Source organism: Leucopleurus acutus (assembly GCF_964270905.1).
Source record: "Leucopleurus acutus genome assembly, chromosome: 4".
In the NCBI taxonomy this organism is placed as follows: Eukaryota; Metazoa; Chordata; class Mammalia; order Artiodactyla; family Delphinidae; genus Leucopleurus; species Leucopleurus acutus.
The window spans coordinates 65,695,803-65,721,750 of record NC_139146.1 but is presented as its reverse complement, the minus strand read 5'-3'; the positions used below and the strand labels follow the sequence as shown (position 1 = coordinate 65,721,750).

General features: G+C 40.2%; 1 protein-coding gene across 1 annotated transcript in view; it reads right to left on the bottom strand.

Moving 5' to 3' along the window:
- LIMCH1 (LIM and calponin homology domains 1) overlaps positions 1-25,948 on the bottom strand; it is a 341,811-nt gene that overhangs the window by 189,923 nt on the left and 125,940 nt on the right. The window contains 1 exon segment of the mRNA XM_082838854.1: positions 8,553-8,623. Within this exon segment, the coding sequence (XP_082694980.1) occupies positions 8,553-8,623 (71 nt within the window).

Genomic DNA, 25,948 nt, shown 5'->3' with positions numbered 1-25,948 from the left:
ATAAGTTAAATCCATCATCTCACCCCTAAGCTCTGCCTTTGTCCCCAGTAGCCTACAGGACTCTCTGCCTGAGTGGACTGTCTGTACCCTAAATTCAGTCTGCCCAAACTGAAATCATGACCTCTCCCACCAAATAAAGGACCCCTTCCAACTTGCAGCAAGGGCCCACCCTGCTTGTCATTAACAACTGAAACGCTGAAGTGGTTTTTTGGTCTTTTCTTTCATTCATCTATCCCTATACCCTACCAAGTCCTGTTGATCTCTTTTAAATTCCTCTTATTTTCATTGCTCTGGAGATCACACCCAAAACTCCTTTTGTGGTTTCAAGGCCCTGTGCAATCTTTTTTTTTTTTTTTTTTTTTTGCAGTATGCAGGCCTCTCACTGGTGTGGCCTCTCCCATTGCGGAGCACAGGCTCAGCGACCATGGCTCACGGGCCCAGCCGCTCCGTGGCATGTGGGATCTTCTCGGACCGGGGCATGAACCCGTGTCCCCTGCATCGGCAGGCGGACTCTCAACCACTGCGCCACCAGGGAAGCCTGCCCTGTGCAATCTTGATCCTGCCTACTTCTCTTCTTCATCCATCCTCATCTCATATCATTGTCCTCCCTGTTTTCTACATTTTCGCCGAGTAAGTCTTCTTGCAACTCCTCTAGTACGTGGAGCTTCTATCTTAAGAATCTCAAACATGTTATTCTCTCAGCTAGAACATGTTTCCTCCCTCCTTTCACCTCTCTTCCCTCTTTCTGGGCCAATTTCTGCTCTTCATTCAGGTCTCTACCTACATGTCACTTCCTCAAGGAACTCTGAGGTTAACATACCACATGGGGTCAGGATTTAGATTCCAGATCTGATCAGGATGCCCCGGTTACACGATGTTATGGCATAGTTTACTAGTGTCTATAGTAACTTGCCACACCTGTAAGTAGGTTCTTATAAAGGTTAATTGGATGAAGAAAGAGACACCTCCTGCCCCGACCCCCTGCCAGGCAGATCTCCCCTATGTTTGCCAAACACATCATCCTCATTCCTGTCCCCAAACCTTTCGCCCACTCTTGTTCCTGTGTAGTCTGCCCTCTCTTCCCCTCAGCCTATTCTCACCTTAAGTAAAGATGTAACATCTCTCCAATAACTGTCTCCCAAGCTACAACAATCTCCCCTTGTTTAACTTCTATTAAATTTGGGGATTAAGTCTTAGTCACTTTTGCATTTACTCATACACTGGTTTACACAGTAACCACTGCTTTGTGTGTGCGCCAACGCCCAAGCCCATTATAAAACTCTTGAAGATCAAGGATCAAGCCTTACACGCCCTTTTTATGCCCCTCGGTGCCTAGTGTGGGGCTGTGCAGAACAGGGTCAGTATCCAGTAAGTCCTCCATGTGACAAAATGTCTCCACGGGAAGCTACGCCATCAGCTCCCAACCTGTCCTAGAAGATGAGTGCGTATCCGTGGCACACCACATCTTATGTTGAAATCAGGACAAGAATCTAAGACAAACCCTCCTTCTTAGAATAAGCAGCTCATTCATCGGCAATGATACAGACAAGTATTTGCCAACAGGTTTCTTATCTTCAGAAAATTATTTCAGCAACATAAGAACTGAGACAAAAATCCACTGAGACATTCTTTATTGGTCACTTATTGGCAGACCAACATACTCGGACTTTGCATTCCATCAAAACGTGTCTGTAGGACAAACCCCAGAAGTTCACTTCTATGACTCCTAAGAAGATAGAGCTATCATGGAGAATCTTATAGGTAAAGAAAGCAGAAACTTCCATCTGTTGAACTCCCAGTCTTCAGGGATGGGTCCATTCTTTATGTAAAATTGTGTGTGTGTGTGTGTCTGTGTGTGTCTCTGTGTGTGTGTGTCTGTGTGTGTGTGTGTGTCTGTGTGTGTCTGTGTGTGTGTGAAGGAGAGGGAGGGGTAGAGTGCGGAGGGAAGGAGAGAAGAGGAGAAGAGAGAGAAACAGGATAATACTGATGATGACAGCAAAAAAATTGGGAGAAAGTTAATGATCTAATGAGGATTAAATTGCCTAGGTAGAACTCTTACTACTGGACTCAATTTATCCAACAGCTGTTTGTAACAGATGTATTGTGTGCCAGACCAGTGTCCAAGGGGGGAAATCCGAAGATAAATAGAAGAGGTCTTCAGGAAGCTTTCAATCTGGTACAGGAAGGAGACGTGGGATAAAGAGGTCGAGCGCTGTGACAACAGCTAGTGCGGAGGCTGTACAGGTACTTAGACGCCAGGGAGGAACCCACTAACTCTGCCCAGAGTGTTCTGGAACAACTTCCCAGAGAAAGAAACCACAACATACTGGAGGAAGCAGGAGGAAATGACGTCACCACAGAGGTCCAGGCCACTGTTTTCAAAACAATCGCTCTCAGCCTTGAGCTCTGACAGCCAAAGTTCATTATTCACAGATGATCAAGTCTGTAAGGGACCCAAATGTTCTTGCCCAGTTTTTGATCACAGGCTGGGCAAAAGGAGCTAGGAAGTAAGCCTCCAGTTGGTTCATCCTGTGGCTTGCTGGCAGCCCAGTGAGAGAGCTGACGGGTGCACAGTGACACAGAGTTGCACTGACTGTGTCATATTTATAATTGACTTTAGGCCTATCTCCAACAATAATAATGAAAATGGCGAGCGATCCGGGGTGCCAGCCCAGCGCCAGACACCGCTGAGCGGTTCACATATTCTCTCACTGGAATCTCTCAAGTACCTTATGAGGTATGAATTTCCCCCATTTCGTGGACAAAAGGAGAAAAGCTAACATTTAAGTGCCTGCTATGTTACAAGCACTAAAGAGTTTATACACATTATCAATTCATTTACTCCTCTGAACAGCCCAATGAATTAGGTATAATCATATCTGGTTTTATAGATGAGGAAACTGGGGTTCAGGGAGGTGAGGTAACTTGCCTAAGGACACACAGGAGGCAAATCTAGGATCTGGACTGGCCACTAGGTTGAAGCATATGAAATCACATTATCTGACTGGTTTTGTTCTACTAATACAACAATTGCATTGGATTCAACCTAGGAGTTCCCAAATCCATTCACTTTCCACTATGCTCTCCATAAACAGATTTGAACTGGCTTTTGTTAAATATATATTCTTGGATAGTAACCAAAAAGAATGAAAAGGGTGAGGCAAGGAGGTGAAACCAAACCACAGAGAACAAAGGAGAGCGTATACACTGCAACTAGATGCAATTATTATTATTATCATTTTACTATACTAACTTTATCTCTTTCTGTCTATGCCTCTTTTGTCCTGAAACATTTGCATACAGTTGTAGGGTATATGGAGTATCATTACATTATTCTTGTCACTTCTCTGTAAGTTTAAAATTTTTCAAACTAGAAAGTTGGCGGGGTGGGGTGGACTTGTAAAGAGGCTCATGAGAAAACCTTTCTTGAAAAGGTATTTGATTTCCCCAAATAGCGCTTTGCACTGCCCGAACTACTTAACTTTATGAGGGTAAGCAATTCACATCCAAAATTAAGTCCATAGTCCTCACGGGCTGGCAAACTGTTTCTGTAAAGGACCAACAGGTAGTAAACATTTTTAGGCTCTGTGAGCCCCATACAAACTCTTGCTTTGTTTCGATTTGTTTTGTTTTGTTGTTTACAACTCTTTTAGAATGTAAAAACCGTTCTTAGCAAGAAGGAAGGCCTGCACAAAAACAGGACATGGGCCAGAATTTGCCAACTCCTGATACAGATGGAATTCCATAGCGTTCTATCTATATAATAAAGTCTTAGGAAAACAAGTCAGAAACTTTCCTTTCTGGAATATTTCACAACAGTCTCTCTGATCTGGGTTCAGGGAACTAGATGACAGTCATTACTGGCTCCATACTGGGAGTGGCTTCCTTAGGGAATAGTCTTTGTAGCCTTTCTTTTAAATTCTTAAGTCCCCAAGGACACAATGCGGTATTCATTTAGCATTCCTAAAAGCATGACACTTGTCACACATTTGCAGCTTTGTCAAACTTTGACCCTAGGCCATTTAGTTAATGCTCAGCGGAGAGCTCACATCGTTCGAGCATTTAACCTCCAAACTTCAACTACACACACTTGGCAAAAACAACAGAGGAAGAGAGAGACAGAGCAAAAATACATCTACTATAATTCTATCTGGCACAGGCGCTCTATTTTATTCTTCCTATTAGTTATACATTTATGCATAAGTATTACTGTTTTCGGGGGTACATGTGCGAGGGCAAGTGTACTGCATTTCACAGGCGAAGTAAAAGAGCTCCCAGGGCGATTCTGAGGCTACTCAATTTCCATCTTATGTGCTGCCTGGAGGTGCCAGTCTTTTCTCTCTCCTATCTCCGTAGTCTTTAGTACAGGTCCACCAACCTCATTTGTCGCCATCAAGTTGGGACAGGTCTTACCTAAGAATACTGAAACCCCTACACTGTCCGCCGACCATAGCCTCCTACCCCCTCAGCTCTCTCACGCCCTCCCTCTCACTGGACTTGCCTTCTTGTCTTAAGACGGTCCACCAGGCCCTTGATGCTTATATTTTTCCAAGACCACCAACCCCACACAGTCCTCCTTCTTCCTCTGTCCAGCTGAGACGCCGTGGTTACCCTCTGTACTGCATTTCTCCCCAAACTCCAGGTTTTCCGGCACCAACTCCATCCCACCGCCACCACCCAACCTCTTGCTTTTCTCTCCCATTAACATCCCAACTCTGGACACAGGACAATGATTAAGAGCAAAAGCAAAGGAATCAGACTTCTGAATTTAAATCTTTCTCATCTGGTACAACCTTAGCCTAGTTATTTAATCTCTGTACCTCAGTTACTTGCTCTGAAAAATGGGTATCATAATAGTCCTTGTAGGCCACAGGTAAGTTTAGAATCGGGCTGGCAAGAGGAAAACCAGACCCCAGGCCCAGAATATGCCCTTCTGTTTGAGAAGAACTGTGAGGTTTTTTTCAGACTCATAAACAACCACGATATTTTTTTTTAACATCTTTATTGGGGTATAATTGCTTTACAGTGGTGTGTTAGTTTCTGCTTTATAACAAAGTGAATCAGCTATACGTATATCCCCATATCCCCTCCCTCTTGCGTCTCCCTCCCACCCTCCCTATCCCATCCCTCTAGGTGGTCACAGAGCACCGAGCTCATCTCCCTGTGCTATGCGGCTGCTTCCCACTAGCTACCTATTTTACGTTTGGTAGTGTATATATGTCCATGCCACTCTCTCACTTCATCCCAGCTTCCCCTTCCCACTCCCCGTGTTCTCAAGTCCATTCTCTACGAACCAGGACATTTTCAGTGAACAAACAGCATGGTGTTTCTCCACGATTGCAACCAACATTTAGAGCCAATCCAACTCAGAAGAGGTGAACTGCCAGTTTTCAAAATTTGAAAATATAGAGAGTTCTTATGTTTTCAAGTGTTGCTACATGGGTGGTGGTTGAGAGTTAGAACTTCTCAATCACCAGCATCCACAAAACTCTCTCTGGTTCTAGAGCGTGGCACAGCCTTAGGTATTCTCATCTACTCTCCAAAGAGAACCCTCACTTTCCTGAGACTCTCCAAACTGGGTTTCCTGCCTTTCAGGCCCTACCATCAGCCCACCCCATGCCTGGAACAGTGCAAGTCCCCCTCCTTGTCAGATTAGTCTCTGGATACGAGTCCTGGCAAAACACACTTGCTAATCTCAGTCTGCAGCAGCCCAATACGCTCCGGTTCAGATCACACTTAGCCACGCCCCCATCCCTGACAAAAAGGAGAGGGAGATCTTCTCCTTCCACTGTCCCGACCTTCAGCGCATTCAGCTCCTGAGTCTTACTTCTGTCTCTCATTGTGCTGTGGGCCCTGCACTTAGAACTCTGTCTGCGTCTTGTTGGTCTGGCTGCTGTCCCAGCCTTCTCTCCAAGGCTCGGCTGGGACTCACGCTGCTGGCTTTCAGGACACCAGTGCAGTTCATTCCACCTTCACAAACTCTGCACCAGGACTGCCAGAGGGAGTCCCACGGGGAAGCCAGGACTTGACCCTGGTCCTCAGACTCCTTCAGATACGCCAGGGGGTCTAATCCTCTGCGGTTAGAGGAGTTAAACAATAACTCACTTGTCCTGGGTTTTATCCTACCTACCCAGACAGTAACATTTGTCCACATCCTCTGTGTTGGCCATTTCCCTCAGCTCACCCGCAGGCTGTCAGCAGTCAAAACCCTTTATTTATTTAAAGAGGCTCCTGGTTATAATCTGTGCCTCCATGCTGTCTAACCATACTATTTCCTAACCATGGCCTGGACCTAAACCCCACCTCTCCACCTCTCAACAACCCAAACATTCATTAATGTGTCTGTAAAAGGCCAACAGTTCGTGCCACTCCACACGAGAGACTCCATCCTCCAACTCAGCATCAACTGGGTAAGAAACAAAGTCCATGTGGGCAGATGTCTCTGGATCCAAAGCCTTGTCTTCAGACAAGCCTACCTAATCCAAAGGGAGTCAAGCGATATTATTCTATAACAGAGTTACTCATATGATGGAGAGGTGGACGCCTATAAGAATCTTTGGAGCTAATGTTAGGAAAGCAGAAGTTGGTACCAAAGACCCACTTCAACAGACTCAAGAGAGCATGATGCACATAAATTACATCAGATTCTGGCTCATCTGTTAACATCAGGAGAGGGCTAAGCCCAGAATCATTGGAGGAGCAGATGCTAGAACACAAGAGAAGTATTTAGAGCCTGTCTGAGTTTGTCTCCGTGAGATGCTAAACTAATTATGGTTTACCTAAGAGATGAGCTCTGATTTAGATTTAATAAAGGGAGAAGAGGTGGTGAGGAAAGTAAAGTATGAGAAGAGGGGAGAGACTCCACAGGAAAGAAGGTATGGAAACAGAAATCAGGGGGTGTACAGGCTTCCCTGGTGGCATAGTGGTTAAGAATCCACCTGCCAATGCAGGGGGATCTTCTGGGAAGATCCCACATGCCGCAAAGCAACTAAGCCTGTGCGCCACAACTACTGAGCCTGCTCTCTAGAACCTGTGAGCCACGACTACTGAGCCCGCGTACCGCAACTACTGAAGCCCGCGCACCTAGAGCCCGTGCTCCGCAACAAGAGAAGCCACCGCAATGAGAAACCCGTGCACCACAACGAAGAGTAGCCTCCGCTCGCTGCAACTAGAGAAAGCCTGCGTGCAGCAACAAAGACCTAACGCAGCCAAAAATAAATAAATTTATTTAAAAACACAAAAGGAAGAAATCAGGGGACGTAAATTTCTCTTTGAAGAAAGAAAGGCAGTGGAGAGCAGAAAAAATAAACACTGACATGAACTATGTTGAAAATTGCTGCATAATAATCAACATTTGTACAGCAAATGTAATTTTTTAAAGCACCTTATCCACATTATCCTCTTGAAATTCACGACAAACTTATGAAATAGGCAGGAGTTGTAAACTTTTTACTACCCCTTTAAAGAGAAACAAATGAGACTCAAGGAGGTTATACGATTTAAGGGGTGAAGAAAGGATTTGAGCCTCTATAGCTCAGGCTCCAAAACCCCTGCTCTTTCAACTACTTCGGTGGATCTCAAACAATATTCTGCAAGTCCCAAGGTAAGAGTGCATTCTATGTGATTCCATTTACATAAAGTTCGGGATAAGGCAAAATAGATGCTATGGTGACAGAAATCAGAACAGTGCTTTTCTATAGGTGGTTGACATTGACTGGGAAGGGACATGAGAGAGCTTTGTGCTCTATACTTTGCTCAGGGTGTAGGTTACATGAATGTACACAGTTTACAAAATCCACTGGGTTGTATATCTAGGAGCGGCGCATTTCATGCATGTACATTTCAACTCAATAAAACAAAAATCAGTTATCCAAATGACAGAACCTATCAAATGAATTCAAAATACAAAATCTTGATTTGAAGTTTATGTCCATCCCTCTGTAAGTATTAAGGCTCTAGCTTATTTTGTGTCTGGAAGCACTTCACAGAAAGCTCTTGAATCCATCATCACAGGAGCGCTCTATGACAAAGCCCAGGTTCAAAACACAAAAATTGAACACTGCAGTTATTTTGTCAACAGCACAAATTAAATATATTCAAAATACCTCAGGGAAGTAGGCCTAGTGAGGAAGATTGCCTGGCATGTTTCAAGATGTTGTCAGTAAATAGAAAGCCCTGCTTTTACTTGGTACAAGCTGTTTTTGTTTGGACGGAATAAGGGGAGAAAAGCTGCTTTTTTTTTACCACAACTTGGTCCACAGCCTTCCAATTACTTGGGCCTGAATTCCTACATTGTAAAAGTTGGTTGGAACTGAGTAGCAGCTACCAGATATTCCTTCTTTAACTGATTTGAAATTGCCAAGGTCCCCACCACTCCCTACTGCCCCAAGACTACTTATCTTTACTGCCTAACCCACCTAAGTGATTTGTTTTTGAATTTCAGATTCAAACTGTGAATAAATTCAAAACAAACACTAGAAGTTTTTCAGACAAACTGAATAGCATTAATGATTTTTCTTGAATAAAACCAACTGAATATAGGCTATACTTACTCGCAGAGAAGGATTCCATTTTCTAACCCTGTCCGAAAATCTTTATCACCAAAACTTCTGCCAGTTACTTGCTGGAAAAGAAAAAAAGAAAAACAGAGCATAAATTTTTCTTTTTTAATCAGGAAGCTTAGTGATTTTTTTCCAAGATATTTCAAGAGACTTGAAATAACTGGTGGCACTCCAAGAATGGGAAAAATCTGTTAGGTCTGAATTTCCTTTCCATGTGTAGCTTTGCTTAGATCAGCTAATCTTAAATTTAGACCATTTCTTTGAAGTTTTTTTTCCTATCCAATACCTTAAAAAATATCTGTTCTTCCTGATAAGGATATTACTTTTGGGGTTTGGCCATGATAAGTCAAGGCCACAGCCTCTTTCATCCTGAGGGTCCAACCCACACTTTCAAAAAAGCCTGCAGAAAGCACCACCTAAGGGTAAAGTATCTATTTGTTAAAACATTAAGGGGGCAGAGGAGAGGAGGACACAGACCCCCTAACCTTGAGAGACTAACATCAAGACTGGATGGAGAAAAGCCAATATCCATACTAACACGGTGTGAAAAAGGAAAATAAAAGCTGGCAAAGAATGAACTGTGCTGCGTCTGACAAAAACACAGTACTGATGGCCTTTCTTGATGCCTCTGGCTCTCAGCAGCCCTTTGGTCTGGGCACCAGGGCATTCATTTTTTTCATTCAGTAAATATTTATTGAGCATCTACAATATGCCAGGTAAATATGCATGCTATAAATCCTAAAGCAACCTCTAAAATAGCAAAATTTTAAAATATAGCTAATAAGCCAAGAAAGGAGATTAAATGGAATTATAAAAAAGATCCTCTAACCATAAAAAAGAAAAAAGTAAAAGGGAATACAGAATAGATGGAATAAACAGAAAGCAAATAGCAATATTATAGACTTAAACCTAACCACGTCCATCAGAGCATTAAACATAAATGGTGTAAACATCTCCAATTAAACTAAAGAGATCATCAGATTGGATTAAAAAAGCAAGACCCAACTATGTGATGGCTACAAGCAATGCACTTTAAATACAAAGATACGAATAGGTAAAAATAGAATAGAACAAGATATACCGTGCTAACACTAATCAAAAGAAAGCTAAAGTGGTTGTATTAACTTCTACAATAAAGAGTAATACCAGGGACAGAGAAAGTCATCTTAAAACAAAGGGTTTAGGTCATGAGGAAAATAATTCTAACACTTTTACACCTGATTTGTTTTTTTTTTTAAAAAAGCTTCAAGATACATAAGCCAAATCAGATAGATCTCCAAGAAGAAATAGACAAGTTCACAACTAGAGTCAGAGATTTAATATCTCTCTTTGATAACTGATAGAATAAGCAGATAAATCAATAAGGATAAAGAAGGCTTGAATAACACTATCAACCAAATTGACTTAATTGACATTTCTAGAATATTCCACCCTACAACAGCAGAATGAACATAATTCTTCTTAAGTTCACAATGAACATTTATTGAAATAGACCAGTTTCTGGGTCAGAAAACTAGTCCCCAAAAGCTTAAAAGAATTTTGTACATAAAAAGAAAGTTATCTAACCACAATGGAATTAAATTAGAAATTAACAACAGAAATGTCTATGAAAAAAATCCCTAACCCCAAGTAATACAATTCTAAACAACCCATTGATCAAAGAAGAAATCAAAAGAAATTAGAATGTATTTCATAGAGAAAGAATATGGCAATATAAAAATGTATGGAAAGATGCTAAAACAGTATATGGGGGAAATATATGGCACAAAACACCTATATATCAGAAAAAAGATCTCATATCAATGATTTCTGCTCCCACCTTAAGAAAATTAAGCCCAAATTAATCAGAAAAAAGGAGAATTTATAAGAGTTGAAATCAATCAAGTAGAAAACCAAAGAATGACAGAGAAAAAAAATCAACAAAATCCAAAGCTATTTAGGACCAGAAACTGCTGCAGTTCTCAGCCATGGTTAATAGTTGTTGTCAAGAGGATCCCAGGGCTCCTTGCTGGAGGGATGAGGAGCTGATGGGGACCCATGGAGGGTTTCTTGGAGTCTCTGTGGAGCCTCTGGGCCAGATCTCATAGTGAAGGCTGTAGGATCTTCCTTCCAGCCCCAGAAGCTCTGCTTGAGTCCACAGGCGCCCACCTGACCTCTGGTTCCTGGGAAGAGTGGAGTTGTCAGCAAGAGACCCCGGATGCTGAGGCCCAACGGGAAGATGCCAGCCAACTGGAATGCTCCTGGCTCTGACTACAGGGGGATGTGAAAACTCCTGTAAGCCGTGTGCCTGACAGGGTCTTGGTGCTCCAGCCTGGTGTCAGGCCTGAGCCTGTGAGGTGAGAGAGCTGAGTTCAGGACATTGCACCACCAGAGACCTCATGGTCCCAAGTAATATCAATCACTGAGAGCTCTCCCAGAGATCTCCATCTCAATGCTAAGACCCAGCTCCACCAAACAGCCAGGAAACTCCAGTGCTGAACACCCCATGCCAAAAAACTAGCAAGAACACAACCCTACCCATTAGCAGAGAGGCTGCCTAAAATCATACTAAGTTCACAGACACCCCCAAACACACCACTAGACACGCCCCACCTACCAGAACACAGGCACCAGTCCCCTCCACCAGGAAGCCCTCACAAGCCACTGAACTAACCTCACCCACTGGGGGTAGACATCAAAAACAATGGGAACTACAAACCTGCAGCCTGCAAAAAAGGAGACATCAAACACCGTAAGTGAAACAAAATGCGAAGAAAGAGAAATGCAGCAGATGAAGGAGCAAGGTAAAAACCCTCCAGACCAAACAAATGAAAAGGAAATACTCAGTCTACCTGAAAAAGAATTCAGAGTAATGATATAAATATGATCCAAATCTTGGAAATAGAATGGGGAAAATACAAGAAATGTTTAACAAGGACCTAGAAGAACTAAAGAGCAAACAAACAATGATGAACAACACAATAAATGAAATTTAAAATTCTGTAGAAGGAATCAATAGCAGAATAACTGAGGCAGAAGAATGGCTAAGTGACCTGGAAGATAAAATAGTGGAAATAACTACTGCAGAGGAGAATAAAGAAAAAAGAATGAAAAGAGTTGAGGACAGTCTCAGAGACCTCTGGGATAACATTAAATACACCAACATTCGAACTATAGGGGTCCCAGAAGAAGAAGAGAAAAAGAAAGGGTCTGAGAAAATATTTGAAGATATTATAGTTGAAAACTTCCCTAACATGGGAAAGGAAATAGTCAATCAAGTCCAGGAAGCACAGAGTCCCATACAGGATAAATCCAAGGACAAACATGCCAAGACACATATTAATCAAACTATCAAAAATTAAATACAAAGAAAAAACATTAATAGCAGCAAGGGAAAAGCAACAAATAACACGCAAGGGAATCCCCATAAGGTTAACAGCTGATCTTTCAGCAGAAACTCTGCAAGCCAGAGGAGACTGGCAGGACATATTTAAAGTGATGAAGGAGAAAAACCTGCAACCAAGATTACTCTATCCAGCAAGGATCTCATTCAGATTCAACAGAGAAATTAAAACCTTTACAGACAAGCAAAAGCTAAGAGAATTCAGCACCACCAAACCAGCTTTACAACAAATGCTAAAGGAACTTCTCTAGGCAGGAAACACAAGAGAAGGAAAAGACCTACAATAACAAACCCAAAACAATTAAGAAAATGGTCATAGGAACATACATATCCATAACTACCTTAAATGTAAATGGATTAAATGCTCCAATCAAAAGACACAGACTGGCTGAATGGATACAAAAACAAGACCCATATATATGCTGTCTACAAGAGACCCACTTAAGACCTAGGAACACATACAGACTGAAAGTGAGGGGATGGAAAAAGTTAATCCATGCAAATGGAAATCAAAAGAAAGCTGGAGTAGCAATTCTCATATCAGGTAAAATAGACTTTAAAAAAAAGAATGTTACAAGAGACAAAGAAGGACACTACATAATGATCAAGGGATCAAACCAAGAAGAAGATATAACAATTGTGAATATTTATGCACCCAAAAGAGGAGCACCTCAACACATAAGGCAAATGCTAACAGCCATAAAAGGGGAAATCAACAGTAACACAGTCATAGTAGGGGACTTTAACACCCCACTTTCACCAATGGACAGATCATCCAAAATGGAAATAAATAAGGAAACATAAGCTTTAAATGACACATTAGACAGGATGGACTTAATTGATATTTATAGGACATTCCATCCAAAAACAACAGAATACACTTTCTTCTGAAGTGCTCATGGAACATTCTCCAGGATAGATCGTATCTCGGGTCACAAATCAAGCCTTGGTAAATTTAAGAAAGTTGAAATCGTATCAAGTATCTTTTCCTACCACAACGCTATGAGACTAAATCTCAATTACAGGAAAAAAATACTGTATAAAATACAAACACATGGAGGCTAAACAATACGTTACTGAATAACCGAGAGATCACTGAAGAAACAAAATACCTAGAGAGACAAATGACAATGAAAACACGATGACCCAAAAGCTATGGGATGCAGCAAAAGCAGTTCTAAAAGGGAAGTTTACAGCAATACAATCCTACCTCAAGAAACAAGAAAAATCTAGGGCTTCCCTGGTGGCACAGTGGTTGAGAGTCTGTCTTCCGATGCAGGGGATGAGGGTTCATGCCCCAGTCTGGGAAGATCCCGCACGCCGTGGAGCGGCTAGGCCCGTGAGCCATGGCCGCTGAGCCTGTGGGTCAGGAGCCTGTGCTCCGCAATGGGAGAGGCCACAACAGTGAGAGGCCCGCGTACCGCAAAAAAAAAAAAGAAACAAGAAAAATCTCAAATAAACAACCGAAACATACACTTAAAGCAATTAGAGAAAGAAGAACAAAAAAACCTAAAAGTAGCAGAAGGGAAGAAATCATAAAGATCAGATCAGAAATAAATGAAAAATAAATGAAGGAAACAATAGCAAAGATCAAGAAAACTAAAAGCTGGTTCTTCAAGAAGATAAACAAAATTGATAAACCATTCACGAGATTCATCAAGAAAAAAAGGGAGAAGACACAAATCAACAGAATTAGAAATGAAAAAGAAGTAAAAACTGACAGTGAATAAATACAAAGGATCATGAGAGATTACTATGAGCAACTATATGCCAATAAAATGGACAACCTGGAAGAAATGGACAAATTCTTAGAAAAGTGCAACCTTCCAAGACAGAACCATGAAGAAATAGAAAATATAAGCAGACCAATCACAAGCACTGAAATTGAAACTGTGATTAAAAATCTTCCAACAAACAAAAGCCCAGGAGTAGATGGCTTCACAGGTGAATTCTGTCAAATATGTAGAGAAGAGCTAACACCAACCTTCTCAAACTCTTCCAAAGTATAGCAGAGGGAGGAACACTCCTAAACTCATTCTATGAGGCCACCATATACCAAAAGCAGACAAAGATGTCACAAAAAAAGAAAACTACAGGCCAATATCACTGATGAACAGAGATGCAAAAATCCTCAACGAAATACTAGCAAACAGGGCTTCACTGGTGGCGCAGTGGTTGAAAATCTGCCTGCCAATGCAGGGGACACGGGTTCGAGTCCTGGTCTGAGAAGATCCCACATGCCATGGAGCAACTAGGTCCGTGAGCCACAACTACTGAGCCTGCATGTCTGGAGCTTGTGCTCCACAACAAGAGAGGCTGCGACAGTGAGAGGCCCGCGAACCGCGATGAAGAGTGGCCCCCGATCGCCGCAACTAGAGAAATCCCTCGCACAGAAACGAAGACCCAACACAGCCAAAAATAAATATACAAATAAACAAATAAATAAAATACTAGCAAACAGAATCCAACAGCACATGAAAAGGATCATACACCATGATCAAGTGGGGTTTATCCAGGCATGCAAGGATTCTTCAATATACGCAAATCAATCAATGTGATAAGCCATATTAACAAATTGAAGGAGAAAAACCATATGATCATCTCAATAGATGCAGAGAAAGCTTTTGACAAAATTCAACACCCATTTATGATAAAAACCCTCCAGAAAGTAGGCATAGAGGGAACTTACCTCAACATAATAAAGGCCATATATGACAAACCCACAGCCAACATCATTCTCAGTGGTGAAAAACTGAAACTATTTCCACTAAGATCAGGAACAAGACAAGGTTGTCCACTGTCACCGCTATTTTTCAACATAGTTTTGGAAGTTTTAGCCATGGCAATCAGAGAAGAAAAAAAAATAAAAGGAATACAAACTGGGAAAGAAGAAGTAAAACTGTCACTGTTTGCAGATGACATGATACTATACATAGAGAATCCTAAAGATGCTACCAGAAAACTACTAGAGCTAATCAATGAATTTGGTAAAGTAGCAGGATACAAAATTAATGCACAGAAATCTCTTACATTCCTATACACTAACGATAAAAAATCTGAAAGAGAAATTAAGGAAACACTCCCATTTACCACTGCAACAAAAAGAATAAAATACCTAGGAATAAGCCTACCTAAGGAGACAAAAGACCTGTATGCAGAAAACTATAAGACACTGATGAAATAGAAATTAAAGATGATACAAACAGATGGAGAGGTATACCATGTTCTTGGATTGGAAGAATCAACATTGTGAAAATAACTATATTACCCACAGCAATCTACAGATTCAATGTAATCCCTATCAAACTACCAGTGGCATTTTTCATAGAACTAGAACAAAAAATTTCACAATTTGTATGGAAACACAAAAGACCCCAAATAGCCAAAGCAATGTTGAGAAAGAAAAATGGAGCTGGAGGAATCAGGCTCCCTGACTTCAGACTATACTACAAAGCTACAGTAATCAAGACAGTATGGTAGTAGCACAAAAACAGAAATATAGATCAATGGAACAGGATAGAAAGCCCAGAGATAACCCATGCACATATGGTCACCTTATCTTTCATAAAGGAGGCAGTAATATACACTGGAGAAAAGACAGTCTCTTCAATAAGTGGTGCTGGGAAAACTGGACAGCTACATGTGAAAGTATAAAATTAGAACACTTCCTAACACCATACACAAAAATAAACTCCAAATGGATAAAAGACCTAAATGTAAGGCCAGACACTATAAAACTCTTAGAGGAAAACATAGGCAGAACACTCCATGACATAAATCATAGCAAGATCCTTTTTGACCCACCTCCTAGAGAAGTGGAAATAAAAACAAAAATTAACAAATGGGACATAATGAAACTTCAAAGCTTTTGCACAGCAAAGGAAAACATAAACAAGATGAAAAGACAACCCTCAGAAAGGAGAAAATATTTGCAAACAAAGCAACTGACAAAGGATTAATCTCCAAGATATATAAGCAGCTCATGCAGCTCAATATCACAAAAAAAAACAACCCAATCCAAAAATGGGCAGGAGATCTAAACAGACATTTCTCCAGAGAAGATACACAGATTGCTGGCAAATACATGAAAGGATGCTCAACATCACTAATCAGTAGGGAAATGCAAATCAAAAGTACAATGAGGTATCACCTCACACCAGTCAGAATGGCCATCATCAAAATATCTACCAACAACAAATGCTGGAGAGGGTGTGGAGAAAAGGGAACCCTCTTGCACTGTTGGTGGGAATGTGAATTGGTACAGCCACTATGGAGAACAGTATGGAGGTTCCTTAAAAAACTAGAAATAGAAATACCATATGACCCAGCAATCCCACTGCTGAGCATATACCCTGAGAAAACCATAATTCAGAAACGTCATGTACCACAATGTTCACTGCAGCACTATTTACAACAGCCAGGACATGGAAGCAAACTAAGTGTCAATCTACTGATAAACGGATAAAGAAGATGTGGCACATATATACATGGTATATTACTCAGCCATAAAAAGAAGCGAAATTGAGTTATTTGTAGTGAGGTGGATGGACCTAGAGTCTGTCAGACAGAGTGAAGTAAGTCAGAAAGAGAAAGACAAATACCGTATGCTAACACGTACATATGGATCTAAAAAAAAAAATTGTTCTGAAGAACCTAGGGGCAGGACAGGAATAAAGATGCAGATGTAGAGAATGGACTTGAGGACACGGGGAGGGAGAAGGGTAAACTGAGACAAAATGAGAGAGTAGCACTGACATATATACACTACCAAATGTAAAATAGATAGCTAGTGGGAAGCAGCCACATAGCACAGGGAGATCACCTCGGTGCTTTGTGACCACCTAGAGGGGTGGGATAGGGAGGGTGGGAGGGAGACACAAGAGGGAGGGGATATGGGGATATATATATATACATATAGCTGTTTCACTTTGTTATACAGCAGAAAGTAATACAACATTGTAAAGCATTTATACTCTAATAACGATGTTAAAAAACTCTTTATTTGAGATCAACAAAATTGATAAACCTTTAGCTAATAAATTTGATAACCTTTGGTTTTTAGCCAAAAAAGAAAGACACAAATTACCAATACAAGGAATGACATGATATCATTACAGATTCTACATACATTAAAAGGATAACAAAGAAATATAAATAAATCTGTGACAATAAGTTCACCAACTTAGATGAATTGAATAAAATTTTTGACACAAGCGTCCATAGTTCACTCAACAAAGAAATAGATAACCTTCCCAAAAGAAAACGCCAGGCCCAGGAGGCTTACCTGGTGAATTACAGCAAATATTTAAGAAAGAAGTAATGCAAATCTACACAAACTCTTCCAGACAGTTGAAGAGGAAAGACTACTTCCCAGTTCATTTTATTAGGGCAGCATTACCGTGATTCTAAAACGAAAGACATTATAAAACAGATAACACACAGACACACACACACAGACACACACACAGGGGAAATATGTCAACACCATGGTGGGAATCAGATGTGATCTTTATTTTCTTCTTTTAAAGTTTCCCTCTTTTCCTAAAACTTTCTCCAGTTAATACATATTACTTTAACCATCAGAAAAACCAAACAAGGTTTTTTCTTTTTCTTTTTTTTTTTAAGAGCAGCCCAAGGAAACTAAGCAGTCCCAACTCTTCCTTGTAAATCAGAGTTCAAGTTCTATTATAAGACATCCTCATTACCACTCCCACTAGAAAGGCAATCCACAAGCCAATACAATATACCACCTCCAAAAAATTCCTTTGTTAATATCCTCTCATTCTTATCTGAGGAAAGGTGAGAAAATAGATAAAACGTAGTTCCTTACAGTTTGCAAATATCTAGCTTTTCCCGCAAAATAAAATATTGAGAAAGGAGTAAAAGAAAGTCTTCATAAAGCTAAAGTTTTCACCACAGACTTAGAACAGCATAGCATCTTCTTTCATGAATTTATTAGTCCTGATTTATATTCTCAAAACGTTACTAATATTCTCTATGAAACTAACCTCCATTCAGTGAGAAGTGATTAGAAAGCTTTTAAAACATTTTTTTCAGGTCTTTACATTTTTGTTAAAAGTATTATATTCTAGTGCAGATGGTGCTAACACTGAGAACCCAAGCTCGTTTAGCTACATTTATTACAGAATTTCTGGCTAAGTTAAGCCAGGTCCCTCTCCATTTACTGGGCGAAGATGATAAGCAGGGCTGAGATAGAAACACAAATGAGACATGGCCACTGCATGCAGAAAACTCACAGATGGGAGGAAAGCAGATATCTAAGCTCCTACCATAAATAGAAGGTAACAGAACTATTAAGATTATAAGATAATATTGGTGGCCCATGAACCACCTAAAATTCCCATGTACTATTTAAAATTATCTTGCATGTGATGCATGGCCACTAAAAAATTTCAAGTAGATTCGATTTAATAGTCCAAAGTCAGCCTGCTAATCAAGATGTAGTCTGATTAAATTCAGTTTCCTAGACTCCTAATTGTGGAGGTGGGAGCAGGCACCATGCATTTGGAGGAAGGTGCTCATTTCCACCTCTGTTCCTCCTCATCTGCCTCCTTCCCCGCTCTTCTGTGTCCATCAGGTCCCAGCATAGCTTTCACATGGCTCTCCACTGATCCAAATGCCATCCGTTGTTCCAAGCCCAGGTTACTTAGTGTAGAGGCACCTGGCCCTTTGTTAGGAGGGTCAACAGCTGAATAGACTCCAGAAATTCAGCAAGGACTGAGCCACTGAACAGTCTGGTCCTTAGACCAGCACCGGCAGCAGCCGCAGCAGCATCTTCACCTGGAATTAACGTTAGATATACAGACTCAGTCCTCCCACCTTCTCCAAGATCTACTTAATCAGAACAAGCGTTTAAAAAAGAGCCCGTGTGATTCATATGCAAAGTAAATTTTACAAAGCCCTGACCTCGCATACTAAACTAAGCCAGCAGTTCAGTCTCAGAAAGGTTGGACCCTCCGTTAGAATCAGGAATTTGGATGACTTGTCTCAATGACCCCTCTTAGCAACATCTTTATGATGTATTTACAGTGTCACACGTTGTATAGTTTAACTATAAAGATTCGTAACAGCATAAGCCATTACTATAAAGACAAAAAAAAACCCAGCGGCCAAGAATTAACCGCCATTACCAACAGACCATGAGCAGGGGAAATGAAAAGTGACTGCCAAGCTCTTCACTAACCTTCCCACCTGGGCCCCAACTGATGGGGGACTCTCAGTAACCTTCCAGACAAGGCACTGACCAAGCCATCAGCTCGTGATCACTCTCCAAGGACACAGAATAGGATGGAAAGATTAATAGAGCCTTAAAGAGGATCTGTGATGGAGATCTGGGATGTGGGGTGGGTGGGGAGAGAGCCCAGGTTCAGAAGCATTCAGGGGCTAACAGGGGAAGAGCAGCATGAAGTGTCAAGAGCGCTTTATCACGCCCCCAAATCCTGCTCTGCATACCTTGCTGGTCCTCACCCATCCGACCAACTAGTCCTAGCAACTCTACCCTTGCAGTTGTTCAGCTTAGTTAGACTTGACCCCACTCTTTCATACCCAGTCACATCCACAACAAATCCTGTTGATTCGCCCTTCAGAATTTAGCCAGAATCCAACCACTTCTCGTGGCCTCCACTCTACCACCTTCCTCCGAGCCATCATCATCTTACACCTTAGGTAAGAGTCTCCTAACTGGCTCACTGCTTCCACCCTTGCCTCCTTCCATCTATTCTCAACCCAGCAGCCAGGGTAATCCTGTCAAGTACTCCACTCAAACCCACCCCAATACTCCCCCATCTCACTCACAGTAAAAGCCAAAGTTTTTACAGTTCTCTGAAGGTATTCAACATAAAAACAAACAAGGAAAAAAACCCTACGAGGGGAGTATGGACAAAACTATTGGGCACCACCATGATTTTAAAGGTAGACATAACGAACTTGCATACATCTCCCCCATGCACGGTGATCCTCAGAAGTACTTATGGTGGCAATTATGTCACCAACTATGCCCTATATGCCTTTCAGAAGAGTCCAATGTCAGAGTTTTTTTCCTACTTTATGGTTTAGGATTAATTCACTTTCATTACTAACCAAAATATTTGTTGGCAGAACATACTGTGTAAGATTAAAATAGTCTATAAATAGGTAATTTACCAAAACCTCGATGGTTTTAAAGGAAAAGCTTCCTCCTACCTTAGCAATCAAACCAAAAGCAGAAGCAAGAGGACATCATGATGTGTCATCACACTATTTTATGCAAGTAATTACTGAGTAATAAGCTCATCTGGACTCGATTTCCTTCCCATAGAACTAAAAGGTAATTATGTCTCTGAGTTTGTCCATGTCAATGGCACTACTCTAGAACACTCAGATAACTGAAATATGGAGAACTTTTAAAAAAAACAGTCTAATAAAGAAAACCACACAACTTTATGGTAACGTTTTTACAATGTGTTTATAATGTAACACACTGACACTGTATGTCTTAATGCCTCATTTTGTTAATTACTTTATTACCATCGTTACTAAGTAGGTGCCATGAACAAAGATGGCCAAGAATCAGTCTTTCAGCCTGATCATTACCATTTATACAAATTGCATTTCAGAAATATTTTCATTTATCTTCAGTTGTTTCTTGAAAACAATCTGGTGGACAAACTGCAGGCTACTAATAAACTGCAGGTCCGAAGGGATTTTAAATAAATGTTGGAGGAACTTCCCTGGTGGTCCAGTGGGTAGGACTCTGTGCTCCCAATAGAGGGGGCCTGGGTTCAATCCCTGGTTAGGAAATTAGATCACACATGCAGGCCGCAACGAGGAAGTCCGCATGCCACAACGAAAGATCCCACATGCCACAACGAAGATCCTGCATGCCACAACTAAGACCCGGCACAGCCAAAATAAATAAATAAATAAGTGAATTTTTTTTAAGTTATAATTTTAAAAAATAAATAAATAAATGTCGGAAATCCTATTATAATGATCTTAAGAAGCAATTCTATTGGCTGGCAAAATAATGGTCCCTGCATTCAAGAAATAGAAAAAATACAAAATTTACTATATTTTGACTTAATCTTTGAAAGACATGGACATTTTCCCTAAATTGTTGTACAAAAACAGGTACACTTTTCAGAAGGTTTGATTTCCTCCTACCAACAGTCAATGAAAATCACACCTCTTTAATTCACCAGAGAAAATTATTTGTAGTTCATTATGCTCACTTCTCTTCTGATAATATTTGACTTATTTAACAGAAAGAGTATTTCTTTTTAAATCTAAATTGTAAAATAAAGCAGAAGAGAATTGCTCTTATTTTTCACATTTATTGACAAATAAATCCACTGCTATTGCTGTCTCCTTAATAGGGCTGCTAGAAAAATCAAATCAAAATTCTGTGGAGAAGAACACAGCAAGGAGGCAGCTGTCTGCAAGCTAGGAAGGGTGCTCTCGCTAGAGACCAATCAGCTAGCATCTTCATCTTGGACTTCCCAGCATTCAGAACTTCCCAACTGGCCCAGAAAGCTGTGTTCTCGGTTTTCTGCCAGCTCATTAGCCACAGGATCCAATCCATTGCCAGCACAGGCTGTTACAACGCCAACCTGAGTCCAGAGATGGGCTTTGGACTGTGCAGGCATAAAGGATAATAGTTTAAAAAAACAAATACACCAGAGGGCAGACAGCAGAAGCAAGAAGAACTACAATCCTGCAGCCTGTGAAATAAAAACCACATTCACAGAAAGACAGACAAGATGAAAAGGTAGAGGGCTAGGTACCAGATGAAGGAACAAGATAAAACCCCAGTAAAACAACTAAATGAAGTGGAGATAGGCAACCTTCAGAAAAAGAATTCAGAATAATGGTAGTGAAGATGATCCAGGACCTCGGAAAAAGAATGGAGGCAAAGATCGAGAAGATGCAAGAAATGTTTAACAAAGACCTAGAAGAATTAACAAACAAGCAAACAGAGATGAACCATACACTAACTAAAATGAAAACTACACTAGAAGGAATCAATAGCAGAATAACAGAGGCAGAAGAAGGGATAAGTGACCCGGAAGACAGAACGGTGGAATTCACTGCTGCGGAACAGAATAAAAAAAAAAGAATGAAAAGAAATGAAGACAGCCTAAGAGACCTCTGGGACAGCATTAAACGCAACAACATTCGCATTACAGGGGTCCCAGAAGGAGAAGAGAGAGAGAAAGGACCCAAGAAAATCTTTGAAGAGATTACAGTCAAAAACTTCCCTAACATGGGAAAGGAAATAGCCACCCAAGTCCAGGAAGCACAGCAAGTCCGATACAGGATATACCCAAGGAGAAACACGCCGAGACACATAGTAATCAAACTGGCAAAAATTAAAGACAAAGAAAAATAATTGAAAGCAGCAAGGGAAAAATGACAAATAACATACAAGGGAACTCCCATAAAGTTAACAGCTGATTTCTCAGCAGAAACTCTACAAGCCAGAAGGGAGTGGCATGATATACTTAAAGTGATGAAAGGGAAGAACCTACAGCCAAGATTACTCTACCCAGCAAGGATCTCATTCAGATTCAATGGAGAAATCAAAAGCTTTACAGACAAGCAAAAGCTAAAAGAATTCAGCACCACCAAACCAGCTCTACAACAAATGCTAAAGGAACTTCTCTAAGTGGGAAACACAAGAGAAGAAAAGGACCTACAAAAACAAACCCAAAACAATTAAGAAAATGGTCATAGGAACATACATATCAATAATTATCTTAAACGTGAATGGATTAAATGCTCCAACCAAAACACACAGGCTTGCTGAATGGATACAGAAACAAGACCCATATATATGCTGTCTACAAGAGACCCACTTCAGACCTAGGGACACATACAGACTGAAAGTGAGAGGATGGAAAAAGATATTCCATGCAAATGGAAATCAAAAGAAAGCTGGAGTAGCAATACTCAGATAAAATAGACTTTAAAATAAAGAATGTTACAAGAGGCAAGGAAGGACACTACATCATGATGAAGGGATCAATCCAAGAAGATATAACAATTGTAAATATATATGCACCCAACATAGGAGCACCTCAATACATAAGGCAACTGCTAACAGCTCTAAAAGAGGAAATCAACACTAACACAATAATAGTGGGGGACTTTAACACCTCACTTACACCAATGGACAGATCAGCCAAAGTGAAAATAAATAAGGAAACAGAAGCTTTAAATGACACAACAGACCAGATAGATTTAATTGATATTTATAGGAAATTCCATCCAGAAACAGCAGATTAAACTTTCTTCTCAAGTGCACACGGAACATTCTCCAGGATAGATCACATCTTGGGTCACAAATAAAGCCACAGTAAATTTAAGAAAATCGAAATCATATCAAGCATCTTTTCTGACCACAATGTTATGAAATTAGAGATGAATTACAGGGGAAAAAAACGTAAAAAAACACAAACACATGGAGGCTAAACAATACATTACTAAATAACCAAGAGATCACTGAAGAAATCTAAGAGGAAATCGAAAACTACCTAGAGACAAATGACAATGAAAACACGACGATCCAAAACCTATGGGATGCAGCAAAAGCAGTTCTAAGAGGGAAGTTAATAGCTATACAAGCCAACCTCAAGAAACAAGAAAAATCTCAAATAAACAATCTAACCTTACACCTAAAGGAACTAGAGAAAGAAGAACAAACAAAACCCCAAGTTAGCAGAAGGAAAGAAATCATGAAGATCAGAGGAGAAATAAACGAAAGAGAAACAAAGATAACAATAGCAAAGATCAATAAAACTAAAAGCTGGTTATTTGAGAAGATAAACAAAATTGATAAACCATTAGCCAGACTCATCAAGAAAAAGAGGGAGAGGACTCAAATCAATAAAACTAGAAATGAAAAAGAAGTTACAACACACACCGCAGAAATACAAAGCATTCTAAGAGACTACTACAAGCAACTCTATGCCAATAAGATGGACAACCTGGGAGAAATGGCCAAATCCTTAGAAAGGTATAACCTTCCAAGACTGAACATGGAAGAAATAGAAAATATGAACAGACCAATCACAAGTAATGAAATTGGAACTGGGATTAAAAATCTTCCAACAAACAAAAGTCCAGGACCAGATGGCTTCACAGGTGAATTCTATCAAACATTTAGAGAAGAGCTAATACCCATCTTTCTCAAACTCTTCCAAAAAATTGCGGAGGAAGGAACACTCCCAAACTCATTCTGTGAGGCCACCATCACCCTGATACCAAAACCAGACAAAGATATTACAAAAAAAAGAAAATTATAGACCAATATCACTGATGAATGTAGATGCAAAAATCCTCATCAAAATACTAGCAAACAGAATCCAACACATTAAAAGGATCAAACACCATGATCAAGTGGGATTTATCCCAGGGATGCAAGGATTCTTCAACATATGTAAATTAATCAATGTGATAAACCATATTAACAAATTGAAGAATAAAAACCATATGATCATGTCAATAAATGCAGAAAAAGCTTTTGACAAAATTCAACACCCATTTATGATAAAAACTCTCCAGAAAGTGGGCACAGAGGGAACCTACCTCAACATAATAAAGGTCATATACGACAAACCCAAGGCAAACAACATTCTCAATGGTGAAAAACTGAAAGGGTTTCCTCTAAGATCAGCAACAGGACAAGAATGTCCACTCTCACCACTATTATTCAACAGTTTTTGAAGTCCTAGCCATGGCAGTCAGAGAAGAAAAAGAAATAAAAGGAATCCAAATTGGAAAAGAAGAAGTAAAACTGTCACTGTTTGCAGATGACATGATACTATACGTAGAGAATCCTAAAGATGCCACCAGAAAACTACTAGAGCTAATCAATGAATTTGGTAAAGTAGCAGGATACAAAATTAATGCACAGAAATCTCTTGCATTCCTATACACTAATGATGAAAAATCTGAAAGAGAAATTAAGGAAACACTCCCATTTACCACTGAAACAAAAAGAATAAAATACCTAGGAATAAACCTACCTAGGGAGACAAAAGACCTGTATGCAGAAAACTACAAGACACTGATGAAAGAAATTAAAGATGATACCAACAGATGGAGAGATATACCATGCTCTTGGATTGGAAGAATCAATGTTGTGAAAATGACTATACTACCCAAAGCAATCTACAGATTCAATGCAATCCCTATCAAACTACCAATGACATTTTTTACAGAACTGGAACAAAACTCTTAAAATTTGTATGGAGACACAAAAGACCCCGAATAGCCAAAGCAGTCTTGAGGGAAAAAAACAGAGCTGGAGGAATCAGACTCCCTGACTTCAGACTATACTACAAAGCTCCAGTAATCAAGACAATATGGTACTGGCACAAAATCAGAAACATAGATCAATGGAACAAGATAGAAAGCCCAGAGATAAACCCATGCACCTATGGTCAACTAATCTATGACAAAGGCTGCTAGGATATATAATGGAGAAAAGACAGTCTCTTCAGTAAGTGGTGCTGGGAAAACTGGACAGCTACATGTAAAAGAATGAAATTAGAACACTTCCTAACACCATACACAAAAATAAACTCAAAATGGATTAGAGACCTAAATGTAAGACCGGACACTATAAAACTCTTAGAGGAAAACATAAGAAGAACACATTTTGACATAAATCACAGCAAGATCTTTTTTGATCCACCTCCTAGAGAAATGGAAATGAAAAGAAAAATAAACAAATGGGACCTAATGAAACTTCAAAGCTTTTGCACAGCAATGGAAACCATAAACAAGATGAAAAGACAACCCTCAGAATGGGAGAAAATATTTGCAAACAAATCAACGGACAAAGGATTAATCTCCAAAATATATAAATAGCTCATGCAGCTCAATATTAAAAAAACAAACAACCCAATCCAAAAATGGGCAGAAGACCTAAATAGACATTTCTCCAAAGAAGACATACAGATGGCCAAGAAGCACATGAAAAGGTGTTCAACATCACTAATTA